The sequence below is a fragment of the Chlorocebus sabaeus genome, chromosome 23, assembly GCF_047675955.1.
Source record: "Chlorocebus sabaeus isolate Y175 chromosome 23, mChlSab1.0.hap1, whole genome shotgun sequence".
Lineage (NCBI taxonomy): Eukaryota > Metazoa > Chordata > Mammalia > Primates > Cercopithecidae > Chlorocebus > Chlorocebus sabaeus.
In genome coordinates this window covers 42,313,256-42,335,673 of record NC_132926.1, presented here as the reverse complement: position 1 = coordinate 42,335,673, position 22,418 = coordinate 42,313,256, and the positions used below count along the sequence as shown (strand labels likewise).

The 22,418-nt window shown below is 51.8% G+C and overlaps 2 protein-coding genes across 7 annotated transcripts in view; one reads left to right on the top strand and one right to left on the bottom strand.

Moving 5' to 3' along the window:
- Window positions 1-3,967, top strand: part of PSD2 (pleckstrin and Sec7 domain containing 2) — a 55,207-nt gene extending 51,240 nt beyond the window's left edge. For 2 of the 3 annotated variants that reach the window (XM_073010641.1, XM_038009490.2), the window contains exon 16: window positions 1,765-3,967. In XM_073010641.1, the coding sequence (XP_072866742.1) occupies window positions 1,765-1,968 (204 nt within the window). In that variant the 3' untranslated portion in view covers window positions 1,969-3,967. The other variant, XM_073010642.1, reaches the window with a different exon arrangement.
- A 2,399-nt stretch (window positions 3,968-6,366) lies between these two features.
- Window positions 6,367-22,418, bottom strand: part of NRG2 (neuregulin 2) — a 260,716-nt gene continuing 244,664 nt past the window's right edge. For all 4 annotated transcript variants that reach the window (XM_073010636.1, XM_008014663.3, XM_008014664.3 and 1 more), the window contains 5 exons: window positions 14,940-15,042; window positions 12,334-12,457; window positions 11,863-11,990; window positions 11,036-11,263; window positions 6,367-8,169 (listed from right to left, as the gene is read on the bottom strand). In XM_073010636.1, the coding sequence (XP_072866737.1) occupies window positions 7,404-8,169; window positions 11,036-11,263; window positions 11,863-11,990; window positions 12,334-12,457; window positions 14,940-15,042 (1,349 nt within the window). In that variant the 3' untranslated portion in view covers window positions 6,367-7,403. The remainder of the gene's footprint in view (window positions 8,170-11,035; window positions 11,264-11,862; window positions 11,991-12,333; window positions 12,458-14,939; window positions 15,043-22,418) is intronic.

The window sequence follows — 22,418 nt, the reverse complement described above, 5'->3', positions numbered from 1 at the left end:
ACGTTTTAATCTTTACTAACCTGATAGGTTTAACAATTAGTATCTCATTACTTTTTTTTTTTTTTGAGATAGAATCTCACTCTGTCGTCCAGGCTGGAGTACAGTGGCATGATCTTGGCTCACTACAAACTCTGCCTCCTGGGTTCAAGCAGTTCTCCTGCCTCAGCCTCCTGAACAGTTGGGATTACAGGCACGTGCCACCATGCCTGGCTAATTTTTGTATTTTTAGTAGATATGGGGTTTCACCATGTTGGCCAGGCTGGTCTCGAACTCCTGACTTCAGGTGATCCACCCGCCTTGGCCTCCCAAACTGCTGGGATTACAGGTGTGAGCCACCACACCCAGCTTCATTACTATTTTAATTTGGATTTAAAAACATTTTAATTGCAGTAAGACATGTAATATAAAATTTACCATCTTCACGTGTATAGCTAGCAGTGTTAAGTCTATTCACATTGTTGTGTAACTAGTCTCCAGAATTTTTTCCTCTTCCCAAACTGAAACTCTGTACACATTAAATGATAACTTTCCACTCTCCCCTCCCTTCAGTCCCTGGCAATCACCATTCTACTCTCTGCCTCTATGATTTTGATTACTCTAAGTGGAATCATACACAATTTGTCTTTTTGTGATTGAATTATTTTACTTAGCATAATGTCCTTAAGGTTCATCCATGTTGTAGTGTGTGTCAGAATTTCCTTTCTTTTTAACCTATTTATGTTGGAGGTCAAATTTTTTTTTGATGAAAAATCAGACCTTGGAGATGACCTTGAGCAGTATGATATAAATAACTCCCATGAGTTATTTCCAGTAACTCCAACGTTCCAATAATGGAACACTAGGCATAAATGGGATGAGGCTGAATAATATTCCATTGTATGTATACACCATATTTTGTTTACCCGTTTATCAATCAGTGAACACTTGGCTTACTTCCATCTTTTGGCTATTGTGAAAAATGCTGCTATGAAAATGGGTATACAAATATCCCTTCAAGACCCTGCTTTCAACTCATTTGGGTTTATAGTTAGAAATGGTCTTGCTGGATCATGTGGTAATTTTATTTTTAACTTTTTGATAAACCACCAGCTTTCCATAATAGCTGCTCCATTTACATTCTCACCAGCAGAGCACAAGGGTTCTGTCTATTTCTCCATAACCTCACCAACATGTATTTTCTGCTCTTTTGATAGTAGTAAGAGTGTGAATTGATATCTCACTGTGGTTTTGACTTGCATTTCTCTAATGACTAATGATGTTGAGCACCTTTTCGTGTGCTTGTTGGCCATTTGTATGCTTTCTTTGGAGAAATGTAGATTCAAGCCCATTTAAAAAATTTGGGTTGTCTTCTGTTGTTGCATTCTGAGAGTTCTTTATATATTCTGGATACAAGACCCTTATCAGACATATGACTTGCAAATATTTTTCTCCCATTCTGTAGGTTGCCTTTTCATTCAGTTGACTGTATCCTCTCATGTACAGAAGTTTTAAATTTTGGTGTAGTCCCATTTGTGTATTTTTACTTTTGTTGATTGGGTTTTTGGTGTCATATCCAAGAAATCATTGCCAATTATTTGGATTTTTCAAATTGTGAATGAAGTTTATGTGCATGTCCCGTGTTTATTTTTTAATTGGACTGTTCATCTTTTTAACGATTTGTGAAAGCTCTCTGCATATTGAGGAAATCAGTCTTTTGTCATACAAAGTGCACATACTTTTCTCCTCTTTTGTTGTCTTTTGACCTTGTGTTTGGCCTTTCCCCAGAAAAGCCGTTATGAGACCTATATCCACCTCCTGGCTGTGAAAATCAAAGTGGGCTCAGATGATCTGGAGCGGATTGAGGCCCGGCTGGCCACTCTGGAAGGGGATGACCCTTCCCTCCGGAAGACACACTCAAGTCCTGCCCTCAGCCAGGGCCATGTGACTGGCAGCAAAACCACAAAGGATGCCACTGGGCCTGATACTTAGCTGACATGGATGTGCAGACCCCAGGATGGGCAGATGTCCCCAGTGGGGTCGGTGAGCACAATTCCAGCCAGGGGCCACTCGGACCAAGCTCCAGTCAGTTGATGGGCAGCCAGAGGGGTGCAGAAAACCTGTGGGCCCAGGAGATGGAGATGCCGTTTGTGGCGTTGATCTCCTTGCGTCCTTGGGCATCTCTGGGCATCAGACCCTCTCCCTGGCCTTTGTTTTCCTCTCCACCATGGAGCCTCATTTTGTAGGCCAGTTGTGTACATGCTCTAGACACCACCTCGCTGGAGAAGCTGGAAGGGCTGTTGTCTTCCCAAGTCTTTCTCTTCTCATCAAGCTCCTCTCCTCATCTTCTTGTGTGTGAGGGCAGGTCTTGACTCCAGGTCTCAGCTGGAACCCCACCCTTTCTCCTCTTCCTTCCTCTGAGTTGACCAGCAGCAGGTCTGCAGACCACCAGCACCATCCTCTCCTCCCTCCTCCCAGCAGCCTCCAGAACCATGCCCAGGTCTCCTGCCTCACATCACAATAATCTGGGACCCAGGCTTGTGCCCTTTCAGTGTCAAGTTGACTCCACTCACATGTACGTCCACCTCTTTTCATCCATTGAGATCACACTGTCTCCTTTTTATACAGACACAAATATACATCTATAAGAATAATGTATACATAAGGAAACCCTGAAAGATGGTTTTGGAACTGAAATCAGTTAGAGGATGAAATCAGATATAGGAAAAGCCTATTTTGGAGCTTCTCCTGTTAGGAAGGATGGCTGTACCTGGCCCCCTGGCATTCCTGACGCCCTAGGAGGGAAGGGGGAGGCAGTGCTGGTCTCCCTTGCCCTGTTTTTCCCTCTTCCAGCTGACCTGTGACTTACACTGCTCTTACAGTTGATACTTTTGGAAAAAATAGAACGTGTATGCACCGCCCCATTTGTCCCATGGATATCCTGGGGTGTGAGTGGGATGGGACCACAGCCCTGTTTATATTTGGGTCTTTATGTTGGTGCTGCCAGGTCTCTGAGCTCCAGAGGTGGCCTCTTGGACAGATCTACTGCTATAGGAATAAAAGACACTCTGCCTCACAAATGGCCGCTTGTCAACAAGCCCAAAGATGCTTGTCGGAGGACGGTTATGGAAGCCATTAATTCTTGGTCGTGGGAAAAGGTGGAATGACAAGTTACTGATTGTTTTTCTGTCGCTATTTCTTTCATTTGTCTAGTGAATCAGAAAGGCTTAGCCAAGGCCGCATCTGGGAAGAGTGGAGAAATTTGCCACTTGACGATCACGGATTAGCTAGCACCTTTAAGCCCTGCATTTTTCCAACTGACAAGTGGGTGGGGGCGATGGCACATTCAGTGAGGCTATGAAGAGCAAATCCTCTCTATTGTTTAAATAGATTACTGTAGTTTGGCCAGCAATTTGGCATCAGTGGTAACATACTTAGTTAATAAAATAAGCCAGGCTTGCAACTAAGTATCTAACTTTACAGGCCCACTCACATTTGAGGCAAGGGACTTTTGATTATGTGGAGAGATGTAGTGATTTAAATTCTGATTATTTAAGTTGGATCAGCTGAAGTGTGTTTTAGAACCAAACCATCTGGCCCCTTCGTTTTGCTCAGAGGAAGTAAACGTTCACTTAAATGAAATTGAAAACGCAATGTGGCACTACAAAAGAGCTCTCTGTACTTTCTCCACGCTGCCTCAGAAGTCCTGTGATTTTCGGGGTCAGTGTCCCACCCTTCACTTCCTGAGGGTGGGTGAGTGGAGAGCAGAGCCGGGAGCTCTGGCAGCTGTGGACAGATGTGCTTCCTGAGCACGGGTTGTGCCTCCCATCAGTAAAAAAATGTTTAGTTCACTTCCTTAATTGTATAATTATTTATTTGTAAATTATATACATGTACTACTGTACTAAAATATCATGTACATTATAAAACATACACAAAAATAGAAATTTAAAAAAGATGAGATGAAAATAAATCTAAGTCAAAGTTCTAATATTTCTTCCTGCATTCGAATGGATCCTCACCCCGCACAACTGCTGTCTCCAACATGCCCATTTTCTAGGACTGTCCAAATCCAGGACTGGTGACATACAATAAGTGGCTTGCGCCACCTGGTGGTCCTGGGAAGTGGCCTCGGGCTCAGGGACTTCTGGGGGCTGTCCCTTGAGGGCGGTGTCTCTTGCGCCTTCATCCTCTCATTCAATGAGGGCCAACTGTGTGCTGCACGCTGGGCGGGGTGATGGGAATATGGTGGTGGGAGGAAGTTTGACTGCCGGTCGTCATGGGGCTCACAGTTTCGTGGTGAGAACAGGCAGTTACCATTACCACTTGGGTCTCTGGGAGGGGCTGGAAAGAGAAGCCAATAAATGACCTGGAAGAGAAAGAAAGAACTGGGAAAGTGGGGACGAAGCCTCTGACTTGGGAAGCTGCCTGAATGTCGTCCTATATGTTCCAGTGACAGGGCAGTGGTAGGGAAGTAGCTTGACAGGACTGCGACTCGTCCTGAAAGGCCACTGGGAAGGCTCCCCAAGGCAGAGGTTTGAGAGGCAGAGTGGAGAAGGGGCCTCTCTGGCCACATGTATTCCTGCATCCTAATCATACCTGTGAAATGAATGGGTGGATGACACGTGAGGAAAGAACTCTGTTAGGTTCTGGCCTTGGACTCTCGGCACGTATGGCAGGTACTGTAGGATTCAGAACATATAATGAAGGTACCTGATGCTCATGCAAAGGTTGGTGAGTTCACCAAGAGGTCATTCAGAATCAACTGAGGGCCACATAGAGATTGGTGTTCTCATTGCGTAGCTTCTGACTCTAAAATTTAGAAGGCAACAGCAACCTAGAGCCCTCGGAAAGGTCACATGAGGACAATAAGCTGGATCAGACAAAGGTCAATGGGTTCCCCAAGAGTTCATATGGAGTTAATTTGGAATCCTATAGAAGCCACAGGTCACATAGAAGAATAACTGGCTCTCAGAGAATTTTAAAGCCAACCACAAACCCAGAGACAGCAGCGGGGCCTGGATGAGATCAACAGAAGGGGGCCGGGAAGGGCCAGTGAGTTGCAGGTTTATGCAGGATTGAGTTCATTATTTTCCTTTTTAAAATTTTTTGTAGCAGGTACTTTTTCCCAGCGCCCCCTTAATGAATACAATAACTTCAGTTTGTTCTTTATTTTTCTCCATCGCCGCCCTCTCATCTAGTTTCTGTCACTCTGGCTGTGTGATACAAGGATGCAAGGCACAGGAGATTGTCATCACCACCATCAAATCAGCCATGTAATAGGCATCTATCACGTGCCAGCATCAGCACTGTACTTTATAATCTCCACAGCAACCTTTTGGAATAGGTATTTGCATTACCCATTTCCCAGCAAGGAAACTGGCCTAGAGACATCACACGGCTAGAAGGCGCAGAGCTGGAATTTGAACTTATGCCCTGTTGATGCCGAAGCCCTCTCAACCCGCAGCCTCTCTGTCCCTCCCACCTGTAGGTCTCTGACTACACACATCCTAGGGGGATTCACACCCACCCACACCCACACAAACACACAGGCGTAGGCAAGTGTGCATGCCAACCACCTCAGCTGTTTGGGTGGAAGACGTCCATGTGTCTGACTAGAACCGAATAGTTTCCGGTGCCGGACACCGGTTTACTAAATCAGCTGATGAGGGGAAAGGCTTTTGAACCCTGGGCCTCTATCTGCCTTCTCCATACTGAAATCATGTACTTTCCCTCAGGGCTGCGGGTTTAGACAGGCCTGGCTCCGAGGGGGTATAAAGTTGGGGAAAGAGCAACACCCTGTGGGCTTATGAGCTGCAGCAGCTGTGGTCCTCCTGGCAGCTGAGGGTACCTGTCAAGCCACTTTCCATGTCCAGACTTTGCCTGTGACATGCCTCAGGGTCCAGGGGTCACCCTGCCTCGGCTGTGCTAGTACCAACCCCACAACCCATCCCTCCTCACCCACCTAGGCCGGCAACTGTTGTCTCAGTCCGGCCCATAGATCCGGGGCAGGAACTGGGCCAGAGTTCCAACGCTGAGTTTGAAGCAATTTGTGTCAGTCCCTTGGCCAGGTTCCCCAGCAGCTGGGGGGACACCTTGTAAATATTCTTGGGAGTGGGAGGAGGGTTGGAGTCTGTCCTGGGAGCTGGGGCCGGGAGACTGGAGAGAGGGTCACTTCCTTCCAGGGACTGCCCTGGCCCTCTCCAACCTCCAGGCCAGCATCATCCACATCCACCATGGGACTTCGTGCTCTGACTTCCCTCCTCATCTGGGGCTAGGCACACACAGTCAAACAGGAGTTATTTCTGATTTTATTTATAATATAAAAATGTTCAAGTGTCGACAGTCAGGTGTTCAAACATTTCAGGACAGGATTCCCATTTGTTTCTGTTTGGGATTTTTTTTTTAAACAATTACCTTTTTGACAAATTAGCAGTGGACCCAGTTTTTGGGGGTGGGAGGGCAGGACCGGAGACAAGTGGAAGTCACAGGTGGGTTGGGGGCTGGGAGGCAGCCTGTGAGAAGGAAATGGTGTTACTTTATTGCTAAAAGGGGAATACACTGTCGAGTGGCTCTTCTCGGTCCCAGCGTGACCATGCATCCAATCTAAAGAATCTGAAATGCAAAGGACATGCAGGTGTAAAATAGAAAAGACGACCTGTAAACAAAGGTGCTGCAGAGGACGGAGGGGCGTCCTGGAGGCTGTGGGGGACAGGAGCCGCCAACATTGGGCCCCTGGCAGAGCTGCCACCTCCCTGGGCCCAGGCTCTTGGCGAGACCTTTCTCTGCCCTCCTCCTCTAACAGCTGTGAGTAGCCAGGGCTTCCCCATTCCGGTAGCTGTGTCTTTATCTCCCCCTGGAAGTTACCCCAGCTCCAGCTCCAAGCCTAGGGTCCTGGCCCTCTCCTCCCAGGGGTCGGGAACTCCAGCTCTTGCCTGGGAGCAAAGCTACTTCTGTCCTCAGTTCTTCGTCAGGGCCAACCCCTCACGGCCCCCCACCCTCGCCCCCACCAGAACCCCGCAGCCTCTTCTCTCCCTGCTGTCACTCCCAGCACCCCGTAACCAAGACCTCTCCCCCGGAGCCCCAGATGAGCGTACAGCAAAAGGCACCACAAAATAGGTTTCTATTAAAGAGTCAAAAAATTGGCCCATCTCTCTTTTTTTTTGTTGTTGTTTCTTTTTTTTTCCGAAGCTGTAAATCAGGATGTTACATATAAATAGTTTCCCTATAAAAACGTCTTTGCCGTTAGCTAGTATTATAAGACAATTTTTGCTAAAATGAAAATAAAACATTTTGTTATACTTTTTTCCTTTTATAGAAAATAAAAATATTTTTATTTATTTTTTCCTCCTTTCTCTCCAGTAGGCGGTCTCTTGTCTCCTTAAAGACAGTGGGGCGGGCGAGGCGGAGGTGCGCGCGGCGGGGCCCTAGAGTGGCGCCGAGTCCTGCTTGGCCCGCGGGGACGGCCCGCGGCTGTGTCTGCTGCTGGCCCGCGTGCTGTGGCTGTCCAGGGAGTAGTAAGTCCTACTGTCGGCCGCCGGGCACAGTGGCGGCGAGTCCGAGCGCAGCGCGTCGTGCGCCGCGCGCAGGCCCAGGAAAGGCGTGCTCTCGGCCGCCAGCGCCCCGTCCGCGTCGTCCGCGTCGTCGTCCGACGCCGAGGCCGAGCCTCCCCCCGAGCCGCTGCTCAGCGACAGCGAGTCCCGCGCCGCTCTTGCGCGCTGCGCCGCCAGCCCGTTGAGGCGCGAGCGGCGCCAGCGCCGGGGCCCCGCCGACGTCCTGCGGGACGCGCCGCGCGTGCGCGGCCGCGGCGGCGGGGGCGCGCACTCCTGCGTGGTCTCGTACTCGTCGTCCTCGGGGATGCGGAAGGGGCTGGCTGGCAGGCTGCCCAGGCTGCCGCCGAGCGCACAGGTCCCGCGCCGCGGTCCGGGCCCCGCCGCGGGGTAGTAGTAGCTGTCGTAGCTGCGCTGCATGTCTGCGCCGGGCCCGGGCCCGGGTCCCGGGCCAGGGGGCGCCGGGTGCCGCAGTAACGGCTGCTGCTCCGCCAGGCGGTAACTGATGGGCGCGGCCGGCGGCAGCGACACGGCGTGCGCCGAGTTGGGGGACGTGATCTCGAAAGTTGGCACCTGCGTGGCCAGCGAGTAGTGGAAGTCCACGGGCGAGAGGCGCGCGGGCGTGGTCAGGGCCGACACGTACCTGCGGGGAGAGGCAGAGGCATGGGCCAGGGCCAGGCCGGGCGTAGGAGGGGTTGGGGGAGTTGGGGGTGGGGTACGGTGGGAGGGGCGGACATAGACTTGCCTTAACCTTGCCTGAGACCCCGCCTGCAAGAATGACGGCGGCAACCGTCAGTGGCCTTATGCAATTTCCTAAACCTCTCCGAGCCTCGGTTTCCTTATCTGTTACGCGGGCGTAACCATGGTGTTCATTCCATAGCTCTGTTGGGATGATGTATCAGGGGGATGTGTTAGCCCTTGTGCCTGACCCGGGTGAGCTTCCATGAATGGTCACTTGCTGTGGGAATGCTCACCGTCAAGGGGATAAGGCTCACACTGGGGTATAGTACATGTTCCATCTGGTTTAGTACGGCAGCTCTGTAAGACCCTTCCGCCAGTCCCATTCTACACACAGGAAACTAATACTCAGAACATTTAAGTGACTTTTTCAGGATTTACACAGCCAAGAAGTGGCAGAGGTGGGATGTGACTTGAGGCTGGGCAGGAACCAGGACTCATACTGCCCAATTCCAGAAGCCACTAGTCCCCATTCAGATACCCCTGTGACCTGGACTCACTGCCCCACAGGGGCAATTCCTTCCATGCCCTGATGGCTCCAGTGAGGGAAATACTCCTTCTTATAGTGAAGTCAAAACCTGCTTCGGGGAGTACCAAAATCCCACTGAGGTGTCTCTGCTTGTGGCTACAGACCCATCCCCACACCACCAGCTCCTTCAGAAGTCTGGCCTTGCTAATATCTTCCAGGCTGGATCCCGAGTACCTGTCCCTTTTTGTGCTCACATCCCCCTTGTAAGCCCATCAGCCTTCTGCCCCACCGTTGTCACCTCAGGACGGGGGCCACCCACCTCCATGCTTCCCTTCCAAACTGCACAGCTGGGCACCTCACTGCTCTCTGGAACCAGCCTGGAGTCCCCATTATGATTTTTTCTGCATCGTCTGACTCTTCCCTCTTCCCGCTCCCACTGGCACGTCTAATTAACCACCAAGCCCTACCCATTCCCTTCTCTGGAAGCACACTCTCCACCCCATCTGGGGCCCAGCTGTTCACATATGGTCACCTGGGTCCACCCCAGGGTCTCTCCTCCTTCACTCTATGCAGTTCCCAGAGCAATCTTGTAAAGTCACAGCTCTGCTGAAGCAGGTCTTCCTGTTTACCCACGCAGGGTCAGTCTGTCTGGCCTCAGCTTGCCTGTTCAGGCCCAGCTCCTCTGCTCCCTACAGCCCACCCTGTTCCAGGCACCTCACTCATCAGCCCTGTTCTTAAGTGCCTCTGTTGGAACAGCTCAAGTTGTTCCCGGTGCCTGGAATGCTTTCTTCCTGCTCTCCTGCCTCTCCCCTTCCTACCACCCATTAAGGAGTCTCACTGCTGTGGTTATGATTGATAAATAGCTACACCTAGTGAGCATGAGCTCCATCCCAGGGATGAGGCAAAGAGCTCTGTGCACATGATCTCAGGTGGCCTTCACTTGAACCATGCATAGTAGCTATTGTTCTCCCTGTTCTACAGCTGAGGGAACAAGGTACAGAGGTGATCAGGCTGTCCCAAATCACACAGGTGGAGCTGGGCTTGGAAAACCTGGCTGCTTCCCAGAGCCTACAGTCAGACTGGGTCTCTCTGCCCTGCTGTGGTGTCATGTTTAGCACTTTCCATAGGCTGCTGTAAGCTTCCTTGGTTTGTTTCTGTGGCTAGGAGCTCCTCAGGAGCAGGAACCTGGCAGGCCATTTCTGGATTTCCAGGCAGGCCTGCCCAGCACAGGGCCTGGCATGGAGTAGGCTGAGTTGAGAGCAGGGGAATATCTGCTCCTGTCCCCACTCCCTGGTCTGGAGTTTTTAGTACCACTCATCTTTCCCTGCTCGCCTCCTACAGACCCCACTTACTGAGGACCACTCAAGGCTGAGCAAGGTGGCAGGGGTGCTGGCCCTTGTGACTCCTGGCTTGGAGTCAGGGAAGAAGGGGCGTTTTGTGGTTCTTACTGCATCCACTGCTTAGGAACCCAACAAGGCCTTGAACTGTGGGACCTTGTTGCTGATACTGCCAAGGCCTGCCATCATTCTTGGCTCATGTCCATCTTGTGCTGGTCAGTGTCCTCAAAGACAATCTCCCCTGCCACTCTTCATTCTACTCCATCTTCGTGTCTTTCTGTTCCTGCTGGGACATGGAGCTTCTAGCATGTATCCTGGTTTGTCCAGAATAGCCCCTGTTTGTTCTTTTTTTTTTTTTTTTGAAATAGAGTCTTGCTCTGTTGCTGAGGTTGGAGTGCAGTGGTTCCATCTTAGCTCACTGCAACCTCTGCCTCCCAGGTGCAAGAGATTCCCTTGCCTCAGCCTCTCAAGTAGCTGTGATTACAGGCATGTGCCACCATGCCCGGCTAATTTTTGTATTTTTAGTAAAGATAGGGGTTTCGCCATGTTGGCCAGACTAGTCTCAAACTCCTGACCTCAGGTGATCCATCCGCCTTGGCCTCCCAAAGTGCTGGGATTACAGGTGTGAGCCACCACACCCAGCTCCCTGTTTGTTCTTGATGTTCCAGTGTAACTATTAATAATGTCTTTTTTCTAGTGTGAAAAGTGTCCTGGGAGGACAATTAAATTAGATGGTCACTGTCCACTAGGGTCCACTGGCCTAACTCTAGTCCCAGTCTGTCATTAACATGCTGATGGCTCTGAGGAGGCCATTTCACCTTTTCCAGGACCTTGTTTTCCCATCTGAAAAATGGAGATTAGACTCTTTGGAGTGTTTCTGAGGGGCCCTAAGGGTCAGCCTTGGGCCAGTGGTGCCAGTCCTCTGGCTAAGTGGGCTGGGCGTAGGCCAGGGGGTAGGAACTGACCTCTCGCTGTGTGGGGAGTCGCGAAGGGAGTCCACGGAGTCATGGTAAGGTGGCACGGTGGCCCTGCACCGCTCCTCCAGGTTGTAGGCTGCTGCCCGCCTTGCCCGGGCCTCCACACATGCTGGGCTGTTGCATTTGCTGGTACCCACTGATGATAGCATGATCCCCGACTGAGAGTCGGAAGTCAGGCTCTCAGAACGTTCCAGGCTCCACGTGTGGCTCTCGTGTCTGGGAAAGCCAGATGGGGTGAGACGAGGGGTCAGGAAGGGGCAGGGCTGCCCAGCAGGTGTGGTTCCATGGACCTCCCTGGCTCCTCTTCCACCTCGAGCTCCCTTAGCTCAATGCCCTTCTCCACTCTGGGGTGATGTGGATTGTTGCAAATGCCCAACCCCAGTATTGGAAGAAGGAGGGCTGGGGTCCCATGCATGGGTGAGCTGTAATGTGCAGAGACCCATTTCTTTCCTCCCTGCAACCAGCCTCCCCCCAGCCTTACCTTAGACCTCCTGTCTGGGACCCTACCACCACTGTGGTCCTTAGCTACCTAGCTCAGAAGCCCAGCCCCAGGGGCCAGTATGTGAGGGCCCTGACTATTTCCTGGTGCTCCCAGGGAAGAAGGGAGCCAGCCATGTTATTTTTGAGCTGTCTGAGCCTTTGTGCTGTGTGGACTGGCCTCTGCAGTTCTGGAGAGGAGGCTAAGGTGTGCTGTGATTCCTGTGGCAAACTCAGGGGAGGGTATTGAATAGCTCTGGATGTCGGAGTAAGTGGGCACTTTGTGCCCGATGAAGTTTTTGAGTCTACAAGTTTCCATGGGCCTTGGTGGTGCCTACCTGTGGCTGGAGGTGGGCGTGGCTGTGGAGCAGTGGTGAGAAGGAGAACAGGAGTGGCTCCCAGAGAAGGTAGTCTCAGTTTCTCTCCTGATGACATGGTCTGTGGCTGGCACGTTCTTGGAAATATACTGGAACAGACAGAGTTGGGTGAGAGTTAGTGACTGGGGACCAAATCAACTCTTTCTTGTTGGGGACAGGGAAGTGATGAGCACTGACTGAGCTCCTGGTTGGGGAGACCCACTGGGTGACAGTGACTTGATGTTGGGGCAGTGATGGCTCCAGCAAATCAACCCCCACCCCTTCCTTATGGAAGTGAGCAAAGCAAGGCCAGCCATCCTGATGAGGCAGTGCCTAGCAGGCAAGGCTGGCCATGGGACAGGCTGGCTGCTGCCCTGACCCATCCTTGCAGGGGGCATGAGAAGGCTGGCTGTCCACTGAGGGCTCAGAAGGGGGCTCAGGAAAGCCACTCACATCTGCCATCTGGATCTCCTCTGGGTCCAGCCGGGGGTGGCTGGGCCCATTGGCCAAGCTCCGGTTCTGGTGGGCCGGGCACATGTTCTGCCGGAGGTGGTTGTGCATCTGCTTCCGCTGTTTTCTGTACAAGGGAAGGGAAGGTGAGACTGGCATTCCCCCCACTTGCCAACGATGAACTTCCCTAGCTATCTCTCTAGGGAAACAGCTTTTCCCCCTGCCCAGGGCGGCCATGGCTACTGCTCTTCCCTGTACTCAAGCTGCCCTGCAGCATCACCACCACCTGAATCCAACAGGACCTGAGCATTGTGGCAGTGAGCTTGGGCTCTGCCCAGAGAGTAGAACTTCGCTCCTTTCTAGCTATGCAACCCCGGGCAAGTTACTTAAGCTCTCCATGTTTCACTTTTCCTCATCTATAAGACAGGATGATCATTTATCTGTTCCAAAGACTATTGATGATTAAAAGTATATGAAATATTCAAGCACAGTGCTGACTCCCTCTTTCTCTCCCTCATTCATTCATTTGGTATTTATTGAGTTGTCACTATGTGCCAGACACTGTTTTGGAGCAGAGAAGATAGATAGATAGATAGGGAATCCATCCTCCTGAAACTTGCAGGCCAGTAGAGGAAGCAGATGGTTAACACATAAACAAAGAAATGAACTAGATATTTTCAATAAAGTGCCATGAAGAAAATAAAGTGGGTGCTGTGGCTAGGGAGTCAGGGCCTGTGGGACTACTTCAGATTGGCACATATTAAATGCTCAATTTATTTGATATTAAATCTAATCATGTCCCTCCCCTGTTTAAGACCCTTCATTGTGAACTCATGGAGATAGAGAGTAGAAGGATGGTTACCAGAGGTTGGGAAGGGAAGTGGGCGGTTGGGAGGGAGGTGGGGATGGTTCATGGGTACAAAAACTAGTTAGAAAGAAGGAAAAAGACCTAGTATTCGATAGCATATGGGGTGACTATAGTCAATAATAATTTAATTGTACATTTAAAAGAGTATAACCGGATTGCTTGTAACACAAAGGTCCATGAGGACCCATCAGTTTGCTCAAGGTCACAAAGGATAAATTCTTGGGGGGATGAATAGAATACATGATATGATTATTATGCATTGCATGCCTGTTTCAAAATATCTAATGTACCCTATAAACATATACACCTACTAAGTACTTGCAAAAATGAAAATAAAACCCCTTTATTGGGCCTTAGTGTCCTGATTCTCTCCCAGCCCTGTCTCTCGCTGCCCACCCAGCACCCCAGCTAGCTGCCTCTGTGGTGAGCTTGTTTCTGATCCCCCGCTATACCCTGCCCTCTCTGGCCTCCTGGCCTTTGCGCATGCCAGGCCATTCACCTGGAATATCTCTCCTCTTCACATGCTAACTCTTGTTTACCTCTCAGGCCCTGGCCTAAATGCTGCTTCCTCAGGGAAACCCTTCCTGCTCCCCAGCCGAGGTTAGGTGCCTCTAAAAGGTGTCCCATGACACTGGACCACTTGCTCAGAGCACCGGCCATAAGCCTGAGGCAGGGCCTGGTGTCCAGCAGGCACTGAATGAATGTTTGTTGAAGAAGTGAGTAAATGCATTGGGGGCAGGACAGGCGGCTTGCTTTTTCTCCAATTCTTGGACTCAGTTTTCCCTCTTGGGCCCAGTCTCCTCTGGGCTCACTGGGCCCCAACTCCCTCCTCACCTTCCTCCAGACTTTCTGGTCCTGGATTCATTCAAGACAAGGCCAGCAGGACTTCAGATGCCACAGATGGGGCAGCATGAGTCCAGACCAGGGGCTCAGTCCCCAGAATGTTAGCTCTGTCCAGTCCAGACCCTTGCTTTCCAGATATGAACAGTTGTTACAAACCTGTCATCTTTCAGTACATCTTTCAGCACATCTATAGCCTTTGTTGGGTAAACCCAAACTCCCTAGCTCGGCATCCAAGGCCCTATGGTGCCATCTGGGTCCCAGCTATCCTTTTAGACTCATGCCCTCTTTTTTCCCGTCCCTGGCCCTTTGCTCCAGCTAGTCTGGGCTGCTCATGCTCCGGGAGTACAGCTGACCCTCATCTGTGCTGTCTTTTAGCTTGTACTGCCCGGCTCCCTCTCTGTTCCCTTATTCTCCTTGCCCCAAGGTTCTGCCCCTACCTCTCTTCTGCCCAGAGGGGGCCCAACCCTGCCTTCTCTGTCCTCTTGTGTCAATTGCTCCCAAGGTTGGGTCAGGCAGTGCTTTGAGGCATCTGTCTTTCTTTGGGAATGCAGCTGTCCTCTCTGCGCTCCTCCACAACACTACCCGGTGCCTGCCCACTTGACAGGGCGCCTGCTCCAGGAGCCTGTGGGGTCAGCTGCACGCTCCTGCTCAGGTCCTCAGTGTCCTTTGAGGTACATACCAGGATCATTCCCATGAGGAACCATCAATTTGCTCAAGGTTACATAGGAAATAGCAGAGCTGAATTTGAACCCAGATTTGTCTTCTTCCAAACCCTGTGCTCGTGACCATTCTTCCTCAGTGCCCTGGGGCCTGTCTCCCCAACCCTCTGCCTCTACTTCATTCTTGGAGGCCCATCCCTTGGCTTGGCCTGTCCCCAGCCCGAGTGCCTGACACTCACTTGGTCTTGCAGTAGGCCACCACACAGACGATGCCCACGACCAGCAGAGCCACGCAGATGCCCGTGATAGTCAGCACCCTCTTCTGGTACAGCTCTTCGGCTTCTGCAGAGGTAGGGGGGATGTGAGGGGTGGGGCAGGAGGCAGACCCCATGGGGATAGTGGTGCAGAGACCCCTTTGCTCCCAAAGCCATAGGCTCTCCCCAGCTCAGGTCCTGCCCAGCTCCTTTCCATTCCTTCTCTCCCCAGCCAGTTCCTTCCCTCCTGCACGCTCTCTTTTGCCTTCCACTCCCCCACAGCTCCCGCCCACCCATGGATCTGGTCACACACAACTCCCCCTGAGTTCCCCTCCCCAAGCCCCTTGCCTGCCCAGAGCACATGAGTGGAAAATGCAGGGGAATGGGAAGGGATGGAGTGGAGGCAAAGCTCCCGAGGCTGTAGAGCAGGGGAGGACAGCCCAGTCTGGTAGGCAACCCTGCCGTGCTCCACAATGGCCTGGTAGCTGCAAAGAACCTTGGTGGGCCAAGAGGAGTTGTTTTTCATGGTAGTGATCATGGGAATGCCTTTGTCTACCCCTGCAGCCTGGTCAGGGTGTGGCCCTGGCCCACACCAGGCCTGTTGTCTCTGCTTGTGAGAAGCCCGCCAGTGGCACCATGGACCCCTGGCATTTAGGAAAGTACTGGTGTGCAAGGAACAGCCCCCACCCTTGCTGAGGAGCTGAGCTAGGCTGGGCCTCAAAGCCCTCCCAAAGGCCAACTGTCCTCTTTACCCTCTGCTGCTACTGGGGCAACCCCCATCCTTCTAAAACAGAGAAAGCCAGGAGGAGGGAAAAGTAAAAGGTGACAGTGCTAGCTATAGTCAAGGCTACAGCCCAGAGACCCCACCCCTGCACACCACACCTGCTGACTGTCCCTCCACACTGTGCCCTCCTCCCAGCTCAGGGGGAAGTGGAGGCTGGACCTCAATGCCTTGGCGGAGCCCTGGGAAATGTCCCTAACCTCTTGGGCTTGCAGCATATCCTGCGGCAAAGGTGTACACACCAGGAAACACCCAGGGCTACAAACCCTCCAGACACACAGATATTTCTAACTATGCCTATCTGATTCACAGACAGACCCCTTCACTCACACACACCTGCACAAACATATGCACACACACACAGTTAATACACACTGCAGCCATAGGTGCATACACACGGCCATGCCCACTGACACACAGTCGGATCGAGTTGTAAACAACCAGACCTCCACCCTAGGTCCCCATCTCTTGGCTCTGTGCCCATAGCCCTGACTCTAGCTCTCACGCCCCATTCACCTGCCTCACAGTCAGGCATGTGTCTCCATCACTCCTCTGAGACCACTCTGGTCACAGGCACCAACAACCTCCAGGCCACCAAGTCCTGAGGTCACTTGCTTCCTTCCCAGCTGATCCCCTCCTTCTGGGGCCCACTCCCCCTGGGCTTTGGAATGGTTCTCTCCCTCCTACTTCACTGGCTGACCTGTCTCTGTCTTAGCCATGCTTTCGTCTCTTCTACTGGCTGGGAAGGTAGAAGGGCCTGGGCTCAGGTTTCTTTCTTTCCTGCACCTGCCCTCTCTCCCTTAGTGATTTAACTCAGACTCAGATTTTAAATACCATCTATTTGCAGACTCTCAAATTTATATGTCCTGCCCTGACTGCTCCCTGAAGTCTGATTGTGCCAGATGGCCCTCCATCGAGTCTGCACCCATTGGCAGCCTCTGTCCCATCAGACATGGATGACAGGACTGGTTCCCCTCACTCCATGCTGTTATCAGACTTGTTGAGTTTGCCAGTCCAGGGGGTGAACTGTGCTGTCTCAGTGTAGTTTTTATTTCCATTTCACTCACGAGTGAGGTTGAGCATTTTTCCTATTGGAGTCATCTGTGTTCCCTTTCTGCTTGCTATTCATGTCCTTTTCTCTGCAGGCATTTAATCAGTTGCATCCTGCTTGGGCCATGTTGGGCTCCAGACTCATGCATCCAAGGGTCACGACCAAACAGAACCCCTGATTCCTTACCCTCTTTCCAAACTCTTCTTCAACTCTTCCCAGCTCATGGGTGCAGCACCACTTTTCCTGTTGCTCAGGGCCCACACCTTGGGCTCATTCTTGATTACTCCCTTTCTTCCCACCTACCCTGATGCCAGATCCAGCTGCAAGTCTTCGCAGCTCCTCTTCCCAAGTAGATCCTGGGGCTGATTGAGCCTTACCATTTCCATTGCTTCCAACTTAGTCCAGGATGGTGTCACCTCTCACCTGGAGATGGTCACCTTCTGACGGGTCTTTCTGCTTCCACTCCTCCCCACCCTGCCCCCAGCCCAGGCTATTGTCCATCCAAAGCTACATTTATTTACAGCCATAAAGCAGATCATTTTACTCCCCTGTTTAGAAACTCAAGACGGTTTCCCACTGCGACTTGAATGCAACCCAAAGCCTTACCATGGCCTCTGAGGCCCCTGGCTGCTTGGTCCCAGCCTTCCTTTTGGATCTCATCTGTGGTCCTCTCCCTGTGTTCACTGTGCTTCAGAGCTGCTGGAAGTCTCTCCATCCACTGAACAAGGCAAGCCCACTCCAACCACACGATCTCTATACCTGCTGTGCCACCCTCTGCAGGACTCCCCCCTGGTTGTTTACAGGGTTGGCCACTTTTCATCAGGTCTTAAAACAGATGTCACCTCCTCAGATAAGCCTTCCCTGACCACTTAGCTACACTAGCACCCCACTCCAGCCAGGCACTATCCCATTACCTCATTTTATTTTCTGTGCAGCACTGAACACCACCTGATGTCTTTCCTGTTTGCTTGTCACCTGTGAATGTGAGCCCAGGAGGGCAGGGACCGTGTGTCGGGTAAATTCTGTTCCATAGATGTTTGTTGCATTGGTGAGTGGGTGAATATACAGACCAGCCTTATAGACACTGACATATGTGCACACTCATACTCAACTCCACGCACTCACAGTTCCACCTGCACAATGTTCAACCCTTGACACAAAGGCATTCCACAGCCCCTCCACCTGCTGCCAATCCTGCCCTGAGAGACCTCACAAGGTATAGACTGTCAACAACACACATGTACCTGCAGATTCACCCCTGTGCACCCTGCCACCATCACAGACCCCACATAGACTCAATGCCTCTCCCACCACCCCATCACAGCCAGTTGCTATAGACGGATGCACTCTTACACACAAACTTTGCAATCTATCTTCTACTGAGAACAGCTGATAGAGGATAGGTGGTGGTGCTAGGAAACCTCCCCAAATCAGCCACGAGAGCAGCCTTTCCATAATGGTAGGCTCTGTACTACGTCTGAGATCCCACCCCACTGCAGCCCCCACCTTCTGAGCCCCTGCCTCTCTCCTGTTGTCTTATGCCTGGACACTTGAGACTATGGATGAGCCTCCCGGCACAAAGCCAGAGAGCCAGAAACACTAACCCCTTAAAGTCCCTTCTAGCCCAAGGAGTCTTCCAGGGGCCAGAGGGTGGTAGTAGCAGGTGGCAGGAGGACACATTTAAGATTCTGAGCTGAGAGACAAGGGGCAGGTCCTAGAGGCCAGCCCAACCCAGACCCCGGCTGGTCTTGCCAATGTGGGGTCAGATCATGGAGGGAATGACAGCCTCAAGCAGATGGCAAAGCCGGGCAGACAGACACAGGGAAGGGACAGAGGCAAATAGAGTTATCAGCTGCTGGCCTGGTGCAGGATGAAAAGCAATGGACATGGAAATGGGGAAAGGAAAGAAGACTGAAGTCAAATGGAAAGGGATGCCTCTCTGCACAACTCTCGAAACCAGGCTTCTGTGGTTCCTGGACACCAGCCCTTCGAGGGGCCATGTTCACACGTGGGGCCTGTCTCTTGTCCAGCCAGCCTGTGGGGCTGCACTCAGCTCAGGAGAGGGCCCTCCCCTCTGAGCCTTCCTAGCAATAGATCTCCCCTATGTAAGGGATGCTACTGTACACTGAGGGCCACGGTCCGAACCCCTGAGTGCCCTGTTGTTCGTGACCTTCTTTCGTCTCCTGCTAAATCAACATAGTTTATGATAGGACATCTTGATGGGGCCAGGAGAGATTTTTGGAATCATCCCTTGTCCATTTTTTGGAAAGGAAACCAAACATTCAGCACACATGGCATCGGAGGCTGTGAAGAGGGGCCACGCAGATGGTGCTGAGTGACACACAGAGGTTTCATACCCTTTAATTCAAATCCAAGGTGCTCTGGCAGTGCAGAAGAGAGGAGGGTCAGAAAGGGAGGGGTGGAGGGAGAGAGACAGGTGGACAGGGATAGGGGGAGAGAGAGAGACAGAAACGTTGGTCAGGACTCCTCAGACACCGGGCAGCCAGCCTGCGAGGTGAAAGCAGGTTAGTAGTGTCCCCTCCCAGCCTCCTGAGCTCCTTCCCTGACACCCAGTCCCCAAGAGCCCCAAGGAGGGTAGAGAGAGGAGATGTTAGAAACAGCAGGCAGGGCAGGCTCTTTAGAGATGAGCTGTGGGGTTAGTACCTGTTGGGGAGGCAGAGGCACAAGAGTCAGTTGGCAAATGTCCCTGGGAGGAAAGGTAAGTGGGGGTGGGGTCTCAGGAGCTCCCCTGCTCCTCCCAGCGGTCAGTGCCAGGCCTTCAGCACTCTCAACTCTCAAGCCTTCCTGCAGACAGCTTGCCCAGCTCCCTTGTTGGGGGCCCTATTTTTTTTTTTTGTTCAGAGTGCAGGCATGAGGTCCCCAGACTTGCCCCATGTCCCTGCTCTGCCCCACAGGCCAAGCTGGCCTGTCCACCTACTGGGAGCCCGGGTGGGGAGCTTCAGAGTCTGTGGGAGGGAGCAGGAAGAGGAAGAGGATGAGGCTCCAGATAGCAGGTCACTTCTCTACTTGACACCCCAACACCCTAGAAGCCTACAGGGCTGAGTCATGGTGCCTGAGCCTGATTTCACTACCAAGAAGAGCAAACTGCAATTCACAGGAAGAGACAAGTGGGTTCACTTGTAGAATGTCTGAGCTCCTCAAATGGTGGACAAATGACAGTCTTGGAAGTGGGATCGTGTTTTGAATGTGTGATTTCAGGACCCTGTGATGGAGACCCCCATATCATTGAAGGGTTAAATAAAAGGACCCTGACTCAAGGGTCAGCTCTGCACTGACCTACTGCTGTGCCACCCTGAGTGATACCAATCTAGCTAAGTCTCAGTCTCTTATCTGTTACGTGGGCATCAGGCTGGGGCATAGGATCCCAGGAGGTTTGCAAACCTGGCTGAGCTTCTGAATTGTCCAGACTGAGGAAGTCTGGCTCTGAGGTGGGAGCCCAGAAACCTCAACAGTGTTTTTAAAAAGCTCACCTACCATTCTAATGTAGCAGCCAGCATCAGTCTACAGGCCTGGAGTCTCAGTTTCATCCCTAATTCACTATGTGGATGTGGGTAAGCCATAATCCCTGTTTCCTTGTCTGTCCAAAGTGCTTGCACACAGCTAGAGGAAGATGTGAACAAGCCTGGAAGGCATGAGCTCAGCACGTGTGCAGGGCCCCGCTCCTTCTAGCCTGGATTTGCTGACTCTCTGGCTTCCCCAGGTGCACAGTCAGCTCCATTAGATCCAGGGAGGGTGTGACACTGTGTCTGATATTGTCATCTGCCTCGGAGGAAGGCGAGCACGTGGCAATCTGCAGGAAGTCCTACGCATTGTCCGTCCCTGGACCTCTCGTCTACTTCCTGATAGGGATTCCAGAGGGTTCTGCATTTGGAAAAGGGCGGGAGAGCAGGGTGGCTCTGAGCCAGGGACTGTGATGGCTCTGACTAAAGAGCCTGGAGGAAGATCCTGGGGCTTCAACCCCCCAGTTCCATGCAGAGACCATACCAATGAAGCATTCATTACTCCTAGCCCTTCCAGACACAAGCCCTTCTTGTATAGCTATTAAATCCCAGGTTGGGGAGTGAGCTGGACGTTTTGGTTTCTTTGCAGTCCCACTCTGACTGCTTGGAGGCAGGAAAAAGTTGCCCTAAGTATAGTTTGTCCACTCCTCTCCAGGGTGTCCCAGGGCTGGTCAGGCGTGCTGAGTAGACAGCACAAACTTGACAATTCTCAAAGAACCCTGGCGCACCTCTCACTGAGTAGTTAATGCTGTGGCCCAGGGACCCTTCAGGCAGCTGGAGAGCTCACATTATTTGGATATCTAGCCTTGCTGCCCTAAGAGAACAGCCCAGGTTGACCACAACACCCGGGACGCAAAGAGGATTGGGTTCATAGAGCTGGTCTGGGCCCCACTTTCCGATGAGGTTGTTGTATTAGATGAGGCAGCTGAGGCCCAGTGATGCTAGGACACTTTCCCAAGGTCACACAGCAAATTAGGAGGCAGAAGGGAGACTGGAGGCCAGATCCTTTGGTCCCTTGGTGCTAAGCCATGGCTTTCCTGCCCACTGAGTTTCTGGGCAGGCCTGGCTGGGTATTGCTGAGGACAATGACCATCTGGAGAAGTGAGCAGGGCTCCCAAAGCTCTTTAAGTGTTTTCTTCTGTGTCACTCCTCTGGGAACCGAATAGTAGCAGCTGCAGCTTCTAGGGCTCCTAGCTGGCCTCCTTTTTGAGTCAAAGGCCAGTACTGTTTAGAGTGGTGGCTGGCATGATTGGTGGGGTCACTGAGGGCTTGGCCAGTCACTGGGTAGGCAGCTTTCTCACTGGGAAGCGTGGGATGGAACATGAGGGGCCTATGGCTGTGTCCGCCCCAGCAAAGAGAAGACCTTCCCACTCATTATGTTCATTGGCTGCCACTCAGTGAGGGTGGAGTGGCACCACTGAGTCACAGGAAGGTCCTATTAACCAGAAATTTGCATATTGACCAGTAACCATGGCAACCTGATGCTGGACTCCTGACAGGGCTGTGCTTACCAGACAATATGCAAATTCTTCATCCTGGACGTGTCCCATTACATACAGTCATAGGGTGCCTGGACAAGGAGGCAGATGTGTGTACAGATGTGAGCATGAGCTCCTGTGTTTGCACATGTGCTTGCAGGTGTGAGCACATGCCCATGGGTTTGCGCATGTGTGCAGGTGTGTAAGAACATGATTGTGTGTGCATGTATGAGCCCATGCTCACACGTTTGTGCTTGTGTGTACAAGTATATGTGCTCTTTTACATGGGGACATAAAGATGGACAAGCTTTGACCTATGGGGAGCGGAGGGGCTGTTTGTGGAAGAAAGAGAAGCTTCAATGTGCTATTGCAGTCACAGGCTCTTTCCTTGATCTCTGCAAAAGATAACCTGGTCTAGATGCTATCTGGGCAGGGTGTGAAGGTTGGACACTTTGCTCAGGATGTGATGGGAGTCAGCCCCTAGGGGCCTGATGCTGCCCACCACCCCCATACCAGCTGTAGCTGGGAGAGGTACTAAACTGCACTCCAATCACAATGGCAGGCTCTCTGCTAAGCCCTTCATATGCAGCAGTTCATTTCATCCTCACAGTAACCCCACAGGCATAAATGTCA